The sequence below is a fragment of the Podarcis tiliguerta genome (assembly GCF_965153285.1).
Source record: "Podarcis tiliguerta genome assembly, chromosome: 7".
Lineage (NCBI taxonomy): Eukaryota > Metazoa > Chordata > Lepidosauria > Squamata > Lacertidae > Podarcis > Podarcis tiliguerta.
The window spans coordinates 21315464-21334571 of NC_139540.1; the positions used below are offsets into that span (position 1 = coordinate 21315464).

The 19108-nt window shown below is 43.2% G+C and overlaps 1 protein-coding gene across 7 annotated transcripts in view; it reads right to left on the reverse strand.

Annotated features, from left to right (window-relative positions):
• The window catches only part of ZFPM2 (zinc finger protein, FOG family member 2), a 448057-nt gene that overhangs the window by 322192 nt on the left and 106757 nt on the right, over window positions 1-19108 (reverse strand). The window contains exon 1 of one of the 7 annotated variants that reach the window (XM_083450425.1): window positions 1179-1935. The exons of 5 other annotated variants lie outside the window; for them this stretch is intronic. In XM_083450425.1, coding sequence (XP_083306551.1) covers window positions 1179-1218 — 40 coding nt within the window. In that variant the 5' untranslated portion in view covers window positions 1219-1935. Of the gene's footprint in view, window positions 1-1178; window positions 1936-19108 lie in introns of those variants that run through there. One more of the 7 variants, XM_083450419.1, reaches the window with a different exon arrangement.

Sequence of the window (19108 nt, forward strand, 5' to 3'; positions counted from 1 at the left end):
ACAGCTATTTAAAGAGTCTGGACAAGTCACATGACATTGCGTTTTGAAAGGCGCTTGGGGAACAGGCTAGTCTATGCAAACCTATTAGGATACCACCGCTGTTTTTTACACTGAATCTCTTATCCTCTGAAAACAACCAGCGCTACTTCAAGTGGCGACCAACTGCCTTGTACAGCATAAGGAAGGGAAAAAAATCTCAAAGCTCCGAAAAGTTTAGGAAGTTGACATCACAAGGGAATGTGTCTGATTTTGTTGGAGATTTCGGGGAAGGGGTGTTACAAAGAGCAGAATTATTCAACCACCAGCTCCACCTTCTCAATACACTTCTTTTCTAATAAAAACTCCCATTTGTACTGGTCGATTCCTAAAGATCCAAGCATGGGATAGCTTTGCCTGCCAGCGTTTAGAAGCCATCGCTTCCCTGGAAAGAGTTTGCACCGTTTCGTCTCTTTGAAAAGAAACTGATTTATAGAATTCTGTTTGTTTGCAAGAGACGGGCGGCTGGTTGGTTGTTGTTTTTTCTCTCCTGCTGCTGGAGACTGCAAAAATCCCCCAGAGAAACCGCACGCGAAGTTTATGGCCTCCACAGTAAGCAGAAGAGCTCCCGCAGATCGGCTCCCCCCCCCCCTTGTTTTTTTTAGGGGCTTGGAACTCTGCACGCGCTCCGCCACCGCGGTTCTCCTCGCTCTGCCCCTCCAAAGTTCTCCCTCAAGCACCGCCTGCAGGCTCCAGCGCGGTTGCCAGAGGCATTGCCCCGCCAGCGCCACTTCCTCTTCGAGAGAGCGAAAGAAAACAAGTTACCTGAAAGAGAGAGAAAAGCAAAGCCCCTTTCCTCTCTCTCTCTCCCCTTCCCCGCCCAACAACTCCTTCCGCGCTAAGTTCAACGCCAACTTTTCTGCAGGGAAAACCTCCGTGGCTAAGGAGTCCAAAAGCAGAGCTCTTTTTATTGTTTTAAAGGCGACAAGCCCTCGAAAACACAAGTAGGCGCCGTCCGAAACTCCACCGCAGGGCGCTGCCACTTCTCCTCGACCTGGTTGCCCCCATCCCGAAGTTATTAATTTCTCGGTTCATTTTTATGTTTAGCTAAAACACACACACGCATACACAGCAGCACCCTTTGGGGAGAAGCCTCGTCGCCTTTCCGCCCCCCCCCCCCCGCACTCTTGAGGGAAACTTACGTTTAATCTGCCTGGGCTTGCTCTGTTTCCTTCGGGACATGCTGCTCGCCGGTATTGGTGCTGCTGGTGGCGGCTGTTGTTGTTGTTGTTGCCGCCGCCGCCGCCGCTGTTCTTGTTTCAGGTGCACTGAGAGTGTGAAAAGGGGGTGTAAGGTAAGTAGGTGCGGGGCGGGGAGGGAAGAGGGGAGGAAGGGAGGAAGGTGTGAGGGGGTGGAAGAGGGCGAAAGAGAAAGAAAGAGAGAGGAGAGAGAGAGAGAAGGGAGAGCGAAGCAAGTCAACGTGCCGGGTTCATAAGAGACAGGAGCTGATGGGAGATGACAGGAAAAAAGAGAAGCGGAGAGGGAGGCTAGAGCCCAAGCTAGGCAGGCGCGCGCGCGCGCACGTGTGTGAGTGTGTGTGGTGCCTGCGCGCGCGCTTGTGCGCGTGAGGGGAAGAGGGCTGTGGGGGGGGGGGGGTTGGAAAGACAGAAAGAAAGGGAGATTTGGCGTGTCCGGTATATTATGGGGGGGGGGGCGTTAAGTGAATGAGGGAGAAGAACAGAAAGAACTGTGGTGGTAGAGGGGGGGCAAGGAAGAGAGGGAAGAAAGGCAGGACGGAAGGAGAAGAGAGATTGGGGAGGTGGGGGAGAGGAGGAAAAAGGAGGGAGCGCGGTCTCCCGGCCCCCCCCCCTCGCCCGCCTCTCTCTCTCTCTCTGTGGCGTCTTTCCCTGTGCAGATGCTGCCGCCGGTGTCGCTCTCCGAGCAGCGCTCCCCTCAGACTGACCGGCTGCGCGAGGGGTGGGGGGTTGGCTGGAGAGGGCGCGAGGGGAGCCCCGAGGCCTATCTAGCCCAGCATCCTGTTTCCCGTAGGGGCACAACCGCGGGCAGGACACGAGGGCAACTGGCGACCGCCCCCCCCCCTTCTCTTTCTTTCTCCCGCTGCCCTTCCCCAGATGGCATTTCAGTGGCAAACGCTGCCTTCGGGTGCTGGAGGAGGTTTGGGTCTAGCCGTCGTGGCTAGTACTACTAGCCTAGTAGCCGGTTTAGTCGGGGGGGGGGCGCTTGGCATGGGGGAGTTTTGTCCGCCAAATGCGCACGAGACCCCGCTTATAAGGAAAGTGGCTTCCCCTCAGAGTTGGCAAAGCACCCTCCACTTCCTCCTCCTGTTGCCCTCAGTGTTTGTGTGTGTGTTTTCTTTCTTTTTTTACTCTATGCATAGCCCCCGCCCTCAAAACAGCAGCAACTGGTACCCGTTAGAACTATAGGACCTTGCACCCCTCACAGAAGTTAAGTACATATCCTGATAACAGAAGGGTACTTTCCCGCAATATAGTGGGGAGCTCCTTGGAGTCATGCTGTTGGTGTTCACGTGGGAATGTTGATTCGGGACAGAGAAAGCGGAAAAGAACCATTGCAGCCAATCTAGGGACTGCATTCACAACGCAGAGCCAGAAATGCTTAAAGGCACTTTGACAACCCAAGTCTAAAACATACTTCCTGGAAAGTATTCCATTATACTTTTTTCCTGAGTGTTGCTTAGCATGCAAATAGAGTAGTAAGAGAACTATCCAGGAGAGCTTACTCTCTAATCAGTGCTTTCCCTCCCCCCCCCCCAAATGTTTAGGGGTACTCTCATTTTGACTCAAGAAAATCACTATTTTATAGTTCAAATTGAGGGAAATAAATACAGTAAATGGACAAAAGTACAAAGATTCACAAAATGTTTAGGTGTATGCATACCCCCAAGGGGAAAAACACTGTCTCTAATAAAGAGTGCGGAAGATTGTCTGCAATCCTTGTTATGACTTTCCCCAGTTTGGGCAAAAAATCAAACAATGATGTCAACTTCATAAACTTCTGAGCTTCTGTAAACAAGAATAAGATGCACTTATGTTGTGTGAAAATGTCCTTATTCTGAGTGGCAGAATTATCGGAGCCCTCAACCCCCCCCCCCCCTTTTAAGGCAGTCTCACAAAAGTTTCTCTCTGAAACCTGCTCCACCTTGAAACATGTGAAGTAATAATTCAAAAGACCATGCCTTCATAGATAGATTTGTCTATGTACTATGTACTAATTTATATGAATTTATTGCACTGCAATTAAGAAAAGAAAATTCTACTACCCTGCTTTATTTCATTTCATTTCATTGGATGACTCTTTTAACAAAGAGGCTTTATGCTTGTACCTTGTAAATTCACTAACGATTCTATTCTAATAGTTTTAGTGAGACAAGGGGACACCATGCACAGCATACTTCTGAGAAGCCCTTCATTGAGCGGGAGATGAGGAATATACTGGGGAAGGTTTACTTACAGTATTATACCCTTTCCCACAGTAAGTGTTAAAGGAACCCAGTGTTTATTTCTCTAGCATTTCAAAGAATCAAAGTACTTTGCACAGAATTCAAAAAGCGAAGCCTCACAAAGCCGCTGGCCAAAGCCTCACAATCTAAGCCTGCACAAGGCCACAGGTGGATTTAGGGGCTGGCTGATGAGGCTTCTGATTAATGGATGGTGCAAGTCCATGTTTCTCCCTCTACAAGGACAGGGGGCAGAAGAAACTGCAGGTGAACGCAGAGAGAAACCAATAGTTGCCAACTGAACAAGAAGAAGCAGTAGGTTGTCCATTTCATTTCCCTACTTTAAACTTTGCAACAGAGCACATAGAGAGACCCAGCAATATAAATACTTGCCCCTGTGCACAGTTCACCCATTCAGATAATAGGCATTTTATTAGTCATCTAGAATGCTGCACAATATAGTAAAATCTAGAACTCACCACTTTTAAGCACACACAGATCCCAGAGACTCAAGTTATTTGTTGTGCATAGTTTATTTAAAAGCTTTCATTCTGGTATAAATTATCTATGAATAGGTTATGATCCTCATCAAATTTATCTGCTACTCAATTTTTTTTTCTTGAGAGAAGCATTTAACTTGAGGGTCATTCACTAGCTTGCCACTATCAACATTCATTATATGAATCTATATAAATTCTGAAATCATATGGGGCAGTTTCTGTATTCTTATTGGATTATTTTTTCCTCTTCTCTTCACAAACTATCTGACAAAAAGAACACTCATATAAATCAAGCTTAATATATGCATGTGCAAGGTTTTGAGGAACATTTATGCTGAAAATGAGCTTCTAAATGTGTTTTCATCCCTTCAGGTAAAAATAAAAAATGCACAAATATATGTTTATTAATTGAAAAATTAATATAATTATGTAAAAAATATTTAAAATTAGATTCACAGCATCTAGCACGCTCTTTGTATATTGGCCTTCCTTACAAGGTTCTCATGAATCACTGAGAAACTAGTTTATTCACACTGAACACCTGAAATTCATTATATAAATTCTAAATATTAAGATAACTTTTTGTGCTATAAGCTAAAATAATAATTTCCAACAACTGTTATTTTTTCTGTACATGTCAACATTTCTGTTTTTATATGGAAACTAGGTATGATTTTAATGCTCAATTCTTTTATTAAACTTTTGACGCTGAAGTTGTCTTTTGAAAACTGAAGAGCAAAAACAAATAATCCATTCTTAATTTACCCTGGTTGAAACAAAAATTTCAGCTTCATAATGGCAAATAATAATTTCAATCTGATTGTGACTGCCTTAGGTGTCTGGAAAGGTAAACAAGCAATAAAATTAAAAAACACAATTAGGAAGTCATTTCAGCTGAAGAAAAAGTTAAAACAAAAATTATTGTGTTTAAATACACCATGTACATTTAGTTGTTAAATTAGGCATCACTTTAACACTCGTAAGAATAAAAATCTGCATTAACTTGGACAAAGAGGAGAGAGCTCAGCTGCAGGCCCTCCAAGTGTCCCTATTTTCCAGGGATGTCCCTGATTTAGAGAAGCCACCCCGATTTCTGATTTGATCCCAGAATGTCCTGCTTTTCCTTAGGACATCCCTATTTTCATTGGAGAAATGTTGGAGGGTATGGTAGGATGTCCTTATTTTCATTGGAAAAATGTTGGAGGGTATGGAGTTATTCGACTTCTGAGCTGTCTGAAGGCAATCCTGTATAGGGAAGATTTTTTTAATGTTTAATGTTTTATATATGTTGGAAGCTGCCCAGAGTGGCTGGGGCAACCCAGTAAGATGTGTGGGGTGTAAATAGTAAAACTATTATTATGGAATGGGATGTCCCTATTTTCATTGGAGAAATGTTGGAGGGTATGCAGTTGATTAGAGCGTAGTGCTGATAACATGGTCACAGGTTCGATCCCCATGTGGGACAGTTGCATTGGACTAGATCAGGGGTCAGCAACCTTTTTCAGCTGTGAGCCAGTCCACCGTCCCTCAGACCATGTGGTGGGCCAGGCTACATTTTTTTGGGAGGAGGGGGAATGAACAAATTCCTATGCCCCACAAATAACCCAGAGATGCCTTTTAAATAAAAGCACACATTCTGCTCATGTAAAAACACCAGACAGGCCCCACAAATAACCCAGAGATACATTTTAAATAAAAGGACACATTCTACTCATGTAAAAACATGCTGATTCCCGCGAGCCGGATTGAGAAGGCGATTGGGCCGCATCCTGTCCCCGGGCCTTAGGTTACCTACCCATGGACTAGATGGTCCTCAGGGTTACTTCCAGCTCTACAATTCTATGCTGCTATTAAATATATCTGTACATTCTTATGTAAAAATAATCCATTCATACAATGTACGGGTACCTTCATCACTCTTTCAAATACATAGCATACTACATACAGTCATACCTCGGGTTAAATATGCTTTAGGCTGAGCGTTTTCAGGTTGCGTTCCATGGCAACCCGGAAGTAACGGAACAGTTACTTCTGGGTTTCGCAGCTCGCACACGTGCAGATGCTCAAAATGTCATCACACGCATGCACAGTAGCAGCGAATCGCGACCCGCGCACACGCAGACACGGGTTGCATTCTGCTCAGGATGCGAACGGGCTCCGGAATGGAACCCGTTCGCATCCAGAGGTACCACTGTATATCACAAATGCTCAAACAGTTTTTGCTTACTAGGGATAGTCCCGGTTGTTTGTCCATTGATCTTTAAGTGTTGCATTCTTGGCTTAGCTGCCGTCCCAGGCTGCTCAGCAGACAGCGCAGGCAGGGAGGCAGGGAGGGAGGCAAATGAACAAGGCCCTAGAAGGGGGTAGTTAGGGAGATGTGGACCAGATGGAGGGGGGCCATGAAAGAAAAGTTTGAAGAGGGAGTGGCCAAACAGAATTAGGAAAACAATCCAGAGAAGACAGGTGAAGCAAATCCAGGTAAGAGAGAATGAGCAGAAAGGAAAGGTACAGATGGCAAGGAGATGGAAGGAAAAGTAAAGTTCGTATCTTGTTCTGAAATAGCCCGTATTCTGCTAGGCTCTAGTCTATTCTCATCTCAAGCCTTTGATTGTTTATCACTGCAGATGAAAAGGTCACCAACACATAATTGTCTTCCAAGTCCCATGGCTAGAAATAGCAAAGCAAATGTCAGAGTTCTAGTCCTGCCTCCTAGTGCTCCCTGACACCAAAGGCAAGGTGCCATTAACTTCAAGGAAGCCTGAAACAGGCCACAGTCAACTTAGACCAGCATAAGACAAACTTCTAAATAGAAATACAGAGCCAAAGTTCTGAGCCTTTCACGTTAGCTGCATCAGCATATCACTGATATAATCACCTTAAACTGTTACCAGAGATTGCACTCAGACTAAGCTACATCACAAACTGCTTTGCATTACCACCCAGTGACATTGGAAGGTGCACTTAAAAATAATACTTCCTAAAGCTTTTCATAATTCCCTTAAAGATGAATATGGTTGTGAGCAATATATTTCACTTTATGCTGAAGACATATTGCTGCTTTTATTATTTTTTTTAGCATTCCTTACCTGATATGACTGCTCTGTCTTACAACTGCGGCTAAACCTCCTGCTGCAAAATTAATTTGATTAAATCCAATGCTTGACCTTGTCAGCTAGTGACCTTAGACAGCACTTTGCAAACTACTACTTTCTAGAGTCTGCTAAATGTTTCACCTGTGTCGGAATACTTCTGTCTCCCATGATGCTTTCTGCCCAATAATAGGAACAATTTCTTCAAAAAATTATTTATTAGAAAATGAGCTTGCATCCTATAAGATTGAGAGTCTTCTGGTTTACAATAAATGCCTGTATATCATGTAGCCTTTATCCATTACAACTATGGTTGTAAATATACTTGAAGTTAAGGTCTCTTCAAATTAACAGAATTTGATTTTTAGTGACCTATTCACACTACGTATATATCTATATTGTTTATATACGTTTAACTTTCATGGCTTCCAGGTAACTGAGTTTGCAAAAGATGTTGAGAATTACTTGTTGAAAATCACTAGCCCCCTACCCCTTCACAGATCTTCAGTTCCTATTGTTCCCTATGGCAAGAGGATGACTGCTAAACTGGTTGAAGTCTGTTGTGTAATTATGCTCTAATAGGACAGTTTACAAATGAGATAAGCACTACTTAGTTCCATTGTTATCACCAGTAAGCGCTGAAGTAATTGGCCTCCAAGTAACAATTCTCCCCGTGAGCCTCCAATTCTGATTTGGAGAGCAAACATAAACCATAGTTTGTTGGTTTGGATGTCATGGCCAACTATGGTTAGCACTGATGGGCAAATCATTAAAATTCCAGTTCATGTCACTTTCAGATGTGTTCCTTTTGAAGTCTGTTCTGCCCTTCTCCTGCATTACTTCATGGACTTTCAAAAAACCCCAAAGAATTCTGAGAATTCTTACACACACCCCAAAAGGTAGTTGAAGTTACGAGGTGACCCAAAGGCTGCTTTATTTTATTTTATTTTATTTCCTTTTTAACAGGCAAGAGCAGCTGCCGTGTGCACTGAAAGTAGAATTGCAAGCATTTCTTGGAACAATGTGATGATGTACCCTCCCTCCCAAGGAGATTTTATGGCAAGGTTTGTGTGTGTGGAGAGAAGGCTGCAGCTAATAAAATCAGTCAAATTACAGCATTAGTTGGGATTCAGAGAAGTTGTTCAACACTGGAGATGATTTCCTTCCAGATTACTCAACCTCCACAAATGTCAGAACTCTGATGTTTGCTGCTTAGAGCTATGCTGTGCCTATGTTGGGGACCTGATTAGAAAAACTGATTAATGAATCAAAATGAATCAAGAAACGTGGCCAAACCTGATCACTTCTATACAGTATGTGAATGGTGGTCCCTGGGCCACCACTACAAACTCAGATGTTGTTCGGGACAAACACTAGGATAAAACAACAACAACAACAACAACAACAACAATAGTAAAATGGCAATTAAAACAGAGCCTGAAATCAATATCATTACAGAGCCACAGAGTTCAGCGATTAAAAGCTTGCAGGAACAAAAAGATACTAGCTGTGCACCAAAGAGCTTGCAAAAGAAGGCAGCTATTTTTCAGAAAGGGCTTTCCACAATCTAGGCATCACCATGGAGATAACCTAGTATCTATCGCCTCCTCATCTTTTGCACCTCTGATGCTGATGGGACATATCAGGGGGCCTCTGATACCGATCTTAACTCCTAGGTGTAAGTGATTCTACAGATGCTCTGTTCCTGCTTCAAAGCCATTAGGGGTTTGAATATTTTTTAACTGTAGAGCAGACTTTCTCAACCTTGGCTCCCCAGGTGTGATTGGACTACAACTCTCATCATCCATGACCATTGGTCCTGATAAGTAGGGATAACAGGATTTGCAGCCCAACAGCAGACAGGGATCCAAGGTTGAGAAAGGCTGATCTAGAGACAGTGGTGGAGCTTCATGCTCTGGCACGGGGGGGGGGGGGAGAGCAGGAAGCAGGTGGGGCTGGGGCTGGTGCGCATCCTGGGGGCATAGCACACTACCTGCAGGGGTGGGGCACCCAGTGGGGGCCAGCAGCCACATTGGTACCCTGGGGATTGCACTGCTGGGGGCGGGGCACTCCCCCCCCCGCACTCCTCTTCCTCCGCCGTGTCTAGAGAGATTCATTAAAACATGCAGAAAGAATCTCACTCCCCTACATAACCCACCCCATTTGAAATCTAAAGATCATGGACTTTCAGAGGGTTACAGCCTTAAAACAATGAAGAAAATAATGAAAATGGAAGAGGAAAGAATGAGCTTAAATGTATCCAGATATGATTTGTTACTGTCTGTGATATACCCTGGGGTTCAGTAAACAGCAGTTTTACAATGAAACAATGAGTTAATTTTGCTTTTGCTTTTCACTTGTTATGAATCAACAGGACTTTTTAAAGAAGCTGACTCAACCCTCACTGCTAGTCTTAAATAAATTTGCTGGAAGCCACAGGAGGGGATAGTGCTTTTGCGCTTGGTCTTGTTTGTGAGTTTCCCATGGGCATCTAGGTGGGTCATTGATTTGATCCAGAAGGGCTCTTCTCATGCCCTTACAATGAAACAGCAACAGCTCAGTGGTGCAGCATACAATCACTGGTTAATTCTCTGACATCTTGAGTCAGGTAGCAGAAGAAGCAAAGACTCCTGAAACCCTGGAGATCTAAGATCATGGACAGCTGCTGCCACCCAGAGTAGGCAGTGCTGGGTTAGATGTGCCCATGGCATTACACATACAACTTGTATCTTGCCCTGCATACAGAATAGCTTTTATTCAAGTATCCTTCTTGACCAGTTTTTATCAATAGAATTAAATGAGGCAAATAAGTAATCTTCCTTGCTTCCCATGTATCCTCTGAAGAAATCCGTTTATTATTCAGTTGGCTGGTCATATATCAATACACGATCTTATTAGACAGCAAATGTAACTGTCAATTGCCACTGCTGTAAGTATTGGATATCTTGTGCTAGAAAAAGCAGAAATAATAAGCATGGAAAATATCAATATGGATTAATGTGAGGGCCATAGAGCTGAGGATTTATTAATTTCGGTTTGGTTGCATAATGCAAAGTTGTAAAGTGAGATAGATTCATGATTAAAATATCATTGATCTAGCTGGAGTTCATTGAAGATTGTTGCAAGATTTTGGGAGGGGCTGTATTTAAACACTTCCCATTAGAAGCTTAAGCATTTTTTATTTCTTACGTTTCTGTGCCACTTCAGAGAACAGCTGTTAGAATGGTTTATATCCAAATAAAGTAACATACAAAAATGAGATAGAAAAAGGAACACAATCAATAGAATGCTCTATATAATATGCTCTCTCTCTGCAATGTAAGTTGAACAGTTAATATGTTGTTTTGTTGTTGTTGTTTAGTCATTTAGCCATGTCCGACTCTTTGTGACCGAATGGACCAGAGCACGCCAGGCACTCCTGTCTTCCACTGCCTCCCGCAGTTTGGTCAAACTCATGCTGGTAGCTTCGAGAACACTGTCCAACCATCTCGTCCTCCGTCATCCCCTTCTCCTTGTGCCCTCCATCTTTCCCAACATCAGGGAACAGTTAATATACTGTATATAAAAACCAGTTCAAACGAGATGTGCACATTCACTAGAACTGATGAAAAATGTGCATGTAATCTGTCCATAAAGTGGGAATTGTGCACATTTCCCCATCAATATACATAATTTCCAACAGGCCTGGCATATGTGCATGTATCACTTGAATTTTGCATGTTTGGTTGTCATGATACATAACCTCCAGTGGACTTCAGGGAATGTGCAAATCCCAGTTGATTTTGTACATTTTCTGGCCAATGTGAATATTTTCCAGTCAGTATGCATAGTTTCCAAGAAACATGCTCTTAAAACACACACACACACACCACTTAAGGGGTGTTCAGTGTGTGCCCTCCAGGCTACTTCTGGCCCACTGCCAAATTGTACATACCCCCCCCCATGCCCTCCACTGATCAGCTGAGCAGTGGAAAGAAAGGGTGGGGCTCCAGATAAAGATTAACGCTTTTCATGCAGTTCAGCCTCCTTTTCCCCACTCTTAAAAAACACACCAGCCCTGCATCTGTTTTTTGAAAACACCTTTGGTGTATTACTAGAAGCAACATACTATTCCATGTGCCTCACTGTTTCAAAGGTAACGAATTAGAGGAAGAATAGAATACACCTTGCATATACAAATGCGGCATGAAGAATGCATATCTGAAGTTACCATTATGCATTACCAATAGATCTGTCTGCCACTGACTTCCATGAAATTCAAGGTAAGAAGAATGCTAAATGTATGCATGGTGGATCTAATCACACGGCTCCAAAATGAGTAGCATTTTTTTCCTGGTTTTGCATGATCAGTGTCTTTTTGCAGCACATCCCAATTTTAGATTTTCAAAAAGCTGAAATAAACGTACAACCAGTGGCAGCTAGATTACTGGGCTTTATTATTATTATTATTATTCTAGATATGATGGGCATGGCATTGAAGCTTGCAAGCCTAAAGGAGTTTGTATCCCAGAGTTTGAATCTCTGCTAAACAGCTGGTTGCAGCACTACTTAAAATACATGTTAAATAAATCGTGATTTATTTAGGAGTAAGCATCTCAGTCTTCCAATGCCCAGTGTCTTTGTACCTCCAACTGCTATGCAAATACCCTTGAATAAAAAAAAATCAGATCACAGTATGTAGCCCTCATTGTTCCCACATGTCCAACAAATCCTCATGATCTAGCAGATGCAAACTGTGTGCACAAAACCCCTGACATGCTACCTAAATTTTATCAATTGCTCCTGCTAGTGGCATCTTGCAGTATACATTTTAACCTGCTGATGTTTGAAAACCATTATTTGTACTTCTATGGCATGAAAGGAGGGGAACCCAACCAACTGCTGACACTTATGTAATGTACATAAAATGGAAAGGGGGAAAATATATCACGCTGATCCAAAGTTCCATGGTCACTCAGATAGGCATATAAACTCTCATACATGTGGGCTTCTCCATTCATTCAATATATGCACCTTTGTCCACAAGGGACTCAGATAGATCTGCAGTGTGTTGCTAATGTGTGTGCAGAGAAGGGACATAAATACTGGTGATTATAAAGGTTCACAACTAAAATCTATGATTAGTTGCACATCAGTAGAAATTGCTTTGGGGTTTTTTGTTAGATTTTGTAGAAATTGTGTTGTTGCTTTTAAAAGTTTATTTGTACTTCATTTTTAAAATATGTGGTACTTCAAGCTGCGTAGTGGCTTATACCTTTGTATAATAAATAAAATAAGTGCCTCAGGCAGTAGGAGCAGGGATTTGAATGCACTTGGCCCCGTGCTTGCTTGCCTCAACCTGCCACTCACTTGCCCCTGTCACCATCACATGAAGAAGGAAGCCGTAGCACCTTGGGAAATCTAGGAGTAGGAAGGTGACAGAAACATTGATGGAGGGGACAGGGGTATCAGGCTTGTCCCTGCTGCACAATGCCCTCCCCCCATATATGCTGTATTGTATATGCATCATCTGAAGAAGGCTTCTGTTGTTCAATAATTTGTGATGTTTGCTTGTTATAGTACTTTAAAGGAGCAAACCACCTTGGGGCAAATATCCTAAATAAATAAACAGCATTCCTAAATGGCAGGAACTCAAAATTTTCCTTTTCTCTGCAGCGTATTTATAAAGACAATCCAAACTCACACGCAAAAAGGACTGTGGTTCAGGACCAATAGCCGAATGTGTTGTGCAATGCCACAGAATTCATATCACAGCAGGACTTTGGGATTCAGTTAAGGAAATCAATGGAACGGGGTTCCCATTTTGTGTTCCCACAAAAAAAGGTGTGCCATTCTGATTTACAGGCTGAATAGCAACCTCTAGCTATTATATCACTCCAAAATGTTGCAGCAGCTTAGATAGGAAAGTTATAGGAAACTCCCCAACATTTTCAGCAGTGGGTTTTCTACAGACTTTGGCAAAAGAATGATTGGGCAATTCTTAATTTTGTTGGCACCTTTATTGTTTGCCCTTCAGTTTGGCATAGACCTCTACATACACATCAGAAAGGGAATATATGGGGGGCAATGAATGTACATAAACATGAAGCAATGAGCCCATCTTCAGAGCTATAAAGAAATGCTGTAAAGGCAAAGCCAGAGATATGATTTGTCTGATCTTATAACTAGAAGTAATACTGACAGGAGCAAGAACACTGTAAATACTGAGGAAAGGACATGAAATATTTCCTTCTGTGGCTGTAGAAAGATCTACAGGGAAGGGAGATATAACACAGAGTCAACAAAGAATATTATAAGATCACTTCAGAAAACAACAGGAGGGAGGGAGCCTATGAAAATATTGAACAGGAAATCCTTTTCTTGCGGGAATAGCTGAAAGCGTTAATATTGTGTTATGGACAGGTTACCCCAAAAACAAGGAGGCAAGAGGAAATAAAAATAAACTGTGAATATTGATATGGCTGGCATGGGAACCCAGGCTGCCAGAAAAGCTTTGTTAATTTCATCATCAGATCCACCTTTATGAGGCTGCCATAGGGGGAATGTACTGGAGTGTTGGGCAATCCTCTCTGGCCCAGTCATACTTTTCTGTCAAAATAATGTCAATAAATCAGTAGGAATGAGAAGGGTGGTAGTAGTGGTAGTGGTAGGAAAAACAAGTCCCAAAACACATAGCATCTTCCATCTGAAGCATTTTTTCAGACTGGCTGTGCCTGGGAGGCCTCAGGAACAGAGGTAGGAACACGTGGGGAGGGGTGGAGCCAACAGGCTTATCCACAGTCGCTTCCTTATATATGTATATTTACCCCCAGTGCTTTTTCTGACTATACATTCTGGCATGGAGTACTGGCAGCTTTTTTTAGAGCACAGGTAAGGAACATTTCTGGTCCAGTGGACCAGGTCTCCACCACCCTATTGTCACTAGTGGGAGGGGCCATCTACCTGCCAGTCATCTTACATCTTAATGAGATAGTCAGCTGATGGACAAAGTTGTGTTGAAATCTTGCTTTCGGCTTTCGGCTTTGAGCTCCTTGAGGGTTGAAACCTCCTTCCATCAGCTGATGTGTGAGAGTTCAATCTGTATTATTATTATTCTTTTTCCCTAACAGGACTCAAGGCAGCTTACAGCTAAAAACAAGAAGTACTAAAAATATAGAAAAATCAATCATGAAAATACAATTAAAGAATGAAAACTATATACATATATAACATCTGTTTAAAACATACCAATAACTACAATAAAACCAGCACTATGCCAGCTCTTTAATTAAAAGCAGTCAATTTCCAAAGGCTTGCTGGCATAAGGGCAACGAGAAAGCCAGTCTAGCTTCTCTAGGGAGGAAGTCTGGGAGCAGCCTCCATGAAGGCCCTATCCCTCTCCCATATCTCCTCCAAGCATGTCTGGGAGAGTGGTGGGACCGAGAGAAGCCCCGCTCAAGATCTCATAACCCAGGCAGGTCTGTATGAGGGAATCTGGTCTTGCAGACACCTTGGGCCTAAGCTTTCTGCAGGCTTTGCTGCATTACTAATAATAATAACAGTGGTACCTCAGGTTAAGTACTTAATTCGTTCCAGAGGTCCGTTCTTAACCTGAAACTGTTCTTAACCTGAAGCACCACTTTAGCTAATAGGGCCTCCTGCTGCCGGCGTGCCGCTGGAGCACAATTTCTGTTCTCATCCTGAAGCAAAGTTCTTAACCCGAGGTACTATTTCTGGGTTAGCAGAGTCTGTAACCTGAAGCATATGTAACCTGAAGCGCCTGTAACCCGAGGTACCACTGTAACTGATAACACATTTTGGGTTGTCTAATTTTACATACTTTTACTACAGACTTGTAATACACTGGACCCTCCGGATATGAACTTAATTCATTCCGGGGGTCCGTTCACACCCTGAAAATATGTAAAGAGGTGTGCTTCCACGCATGCGCGTGGCATGATTGAGTGCTTCTGCACATGCGCAAGACACACAGAGCGCTTCTGTACATGCGGCGAAACCCAGAAGTATACACTTCCGGGTTTGCCATGGCCGTAACCGGAAGATTCCGTATCCAAAGGTACGACTGTATATATCTGTAATGGTTCTAGGGGTTGCTCGTGCGTAAGTTGCCGTTACTCCTGGCTAGGTTGCCTGGTTGAACCCTTTCTGTCTGGACAACCTCAAGTTCCATGGCTGCCTCAGTCGCTGGCAGGATCCGTCAGTGGGCGTTTCTTAAACCGCTTCCAGCATAAAAGCTGCTTGACGCCCAGTCTCCTCCCCTGTTGCCTGCGCGGAAGTCTTCTGCGCAGAGAGGGTGTGGGCAGCGGAGTACCCGTACTCTCTCTGTTGGTCTCCAGCGAAGAGTCCTGGAGCCACCTCTCCGATTCCCCCATCTGCCCCCCTTCTCCACTGGTGTTACGCTGATTTCCTTCCCCAGCGGATGGGCTACCTCTCTCCCTACTGGGACCCGCTCTGCCATCCCTCTGGAGCCTCCTCTCCGCCTCCAGCTCCGATGGCAGTTCCCTGACAATATGCATATGGAAAAGATGAAGATTTAATATTACAAAAAATGGGGGTTTAAAAAAATGAAAATGGCTTGGTCCAGGGCATCATAACCCAGCAAGTGCTTCCAAAATCTCACTCAGTGTGTGCTCACTTCAACGAGGGCACAAAATAGTGAATTACATGATATTTTGTAATCTAGAAAAACTTGAACTTGGTTCACATCTCTACCCTGGGAAGTTTATAGTTTAGTCAGCTCAGCCTGCATAGCTCAGTCGGTTAAAGAGCAGTGGTGATAATGCCAAGGTTGAAATTTTCATCCCCATTTGGGACACCTGCATATCCCTGCATTGCAGAGGGTTGGACTAGGGTTTAATGACTTCAAAGTCCCTTCCAACTCTACGATTTCATGATTGTATATAATAATAGTTTGCTCCCGCACTGCTAACTTTCCCTTCAGCAATAAACAGGGAGGTATATAAATTCAATAATAAATAAATAATAAAATACCAGTTGTTTGATCTCTTTCCCTGCCCAAACCTCACTTCTTTACATCTCCGTTAATGCTTTTCAATCATGCAGGCAGGTGGGGGTTGCATGTCATATGGGTATTTCTCCCTTGCTAGCAGTTCCTTGTGAATCTGTTTTAAAAGTACCCTTTTAAAGCGGCTGGATTTCTCTACACTTGTGTATTTTGTACCACAGAGCTGCAAAGAAGCATGTTGCAGTGCTGGTGCCACGGTGCCAGGTGGTGAATTCCTACGAATGTTTGCCTCAGGCCTCATTTTCATCGCTTGCTCTTGTTGCCCAAGCGGAGTTCTGTTCTGTCAGGCTGACAAAACTGCAGCCAATTCTACAGCTGTTGAATAACAGGAAATTTGGGACATTCAAAATGGGATTTCTTGTATAATCTGGCAATATGGCAGAATCTGAACAAGTGAGCAATGTGAACCATTGTTTGGTTGCTAAATGTGGTACATGTTCCATTTGTGGAGCTTGAGTTATCTAGGAAGGAAATTATTTCGAAAACCTCATTAGAGGTGATTTATTTACCAGCCAATCTGTATGGAAATGTTTTCTCTCTAAAATACAGTTCTGCAGAGGCTCTTGGTTAAAACTGCATTTTTGTGTGAAACAGACCACCTGGAGCTGGTCCTCATTCACACTTCCTATGATGCGCAGTGCCAATTGTGGAAGCACCGACATAGTGTGGGGGTTTACTAGGGTTTCACAGACTGCGTAAGCAGGAACAGAAATTCACAGAAGGGGAAAGGCACAACTCTATTTTATGGAGTACAAAAGCAAAGCAAAATCCACAAAGGCTTCAATCATAATTCAAATCAGTTGCCACAAGGCTTCAACTGCAACAGGAGATATACCGTATTTTTTGCGCTGTAGGACTCACTTTTCCCCTCCTAAAAAGTAAGGGGAAATGTGTGTGCGTCTTATGGAGCGAATGCAGGCTGCGCAGCTATCCCAGAAGCCAGAACAGCAAGAGGGATTGCTGCTTTCACTGCGCAGCGATCCCTCTTGCTGTTCTGGCTTCTGAGATTCAGAATTTTTTTCCTCTTGTTTTCCTCCTCCAAAAACTAGGTGCGTGTTGTGGTCTGGTGCGTCTTATAGAGCGAAAAATACGGTAATTACCAATCAAAGGTGGCTCACTGCAACCTGAAGTATATCTGCAGAAAATGGGGGGTGGAGAGTCCTCTGATCTTCAAGATGAAGTGAGTCCTGGACCTTTTCCAGTCAGTCCAGGGCAAGGTTTCACCAACAGAACAGGCACACCATCCAGTATTCTGTTGTCCAGCGAGATCTTCAAATCCTCATATTCAGCTAAAACGCAACTGGAGCTGATCGTGTCAGATGTTCTCCCTCGCTTACCCGTAGCTTTTTCTCTCCCCTTTATACAACCTCCCTTTCCTCCTTATGCTAGTATCTTCAGTTTCTGTGCATGTAAAAACTGGCTGATGATGATGGCAAAAGCAACCCAGAATATTTTTGATATGAAAAATTATGGGATTTCAGCAGAATGTTACAGGCTATGGACAGGTTAGAAATGAAGGAATATGACTGCCCCAAAACATTTGAAGGTGCAAATAGTTTGAATGTGGGATCATGGAGGACTGCCCAAGAGTATCATGAGAACAAATCCTCATTATGCGCAATAAAAGGGAGGTTTGGAGGGCCCCCAGGAACCTGGGTTTGGACATCACAAGAAGACAAGCTTTATTGCAGCTTCCTCATTTGTTTCTCCGACTCACTCCATGGGAGGAGTGAAGCAGGTATGATTTGACAGCATGCAACCAGCATGCTGTTTATTCCTGATAAACCATGACAAGCCACTAACCTGGGCTTACATGCAGATGGGGTCTGAAAGCTTGAATTGTAAAGCAGTTACACGTTTTGGTGAAAAACTGCACAATCTCTGGAGTTCCTTCCAAGTCTGGACACATTTTCATGAGATTTTAAATTTGGATTCAATGACTGCAGCTATAATTGCTTCCTTCAAATGAAATATGAGAAGGTAGGGCTCTGCTAAACAAACACTAATGCAAAACCTTTCCATTTTTCTTTTGCATTTAGAAGTGCAGAATGCCAAAGAACATAGTACCTTCAGGATTCTCCTTTGCTTTGTGAACTGTCTTCCAAAAAGGACATCCACAGAAGAGGAAATGCCAGTCTCTTGGACAAGTCAGAGCCAGGTATATTTGGTCAGTTAGGAAACATTTAGCCCAATAGTTGAGGAACAGCAAGGAGCACATTGTATAAAGAAAAGTCGTTCACACTCAGATCTGACAGCTGCAGAAGACTGCAGAAGGCCTTGGGTAAACTGATATCCCATGGAAAAGAAATAGCACACTACTATATAGTAAGAGGATGGCTGTAAATAACCAGTTAATTTCTACTGTGGAGAATGTGTGCTTTGGGCAATTTGAAGCTACTGGAGTCTCATTAATGGCTTCTCTCCTGCAAATTTCTTGCTAACAGTGTTATCCCAGATGCATATGAAAAAAGTGTACCAGCAAGTGAAATTTCTGATAAAAACCATTACAACTCATTTCTGACATGTACACTTGAAGGTCATGTAGGCCTATGACAGCGTAAGGTTGAGAATCAGCTAAGGCTTCATGGAAACTGTTCACTGAAAAGCAGCAGTATTATACCGTATAAATGTATAATACTAAACAAAACAAGGGACAAATATACATGTCCAAGAAAAGTAGATGAGTATTAAAAAACTATAGCTAGGCAGTGGTTAGTAATGGTGAACTCATGACTTAAAGGAGATAAAATAATCACTGCAGAAATAATATCTTGAATAGACTGACTGAATGAAGAATGAAGGTTATAGCATAGGCAACATAGACTCTTTTTGAGGCTTTGAGAGGCCTGGAGGCTGAATGTTCATTTCAGGGCCCTTCCTTCCTTCTTACTGTAGTCAGTGTCACTTTTTTTCTCAGTTGAAAAGAACTGAAGTGTTACTTGAAGTGTAGATTTGTGAAATGGGACGCTGGGGACAGTGGATCGGGTATTTCCTCTCGCAAGACCTCAAGCAGGAGCAAAGACTTGTGGGAGGCAGGCAC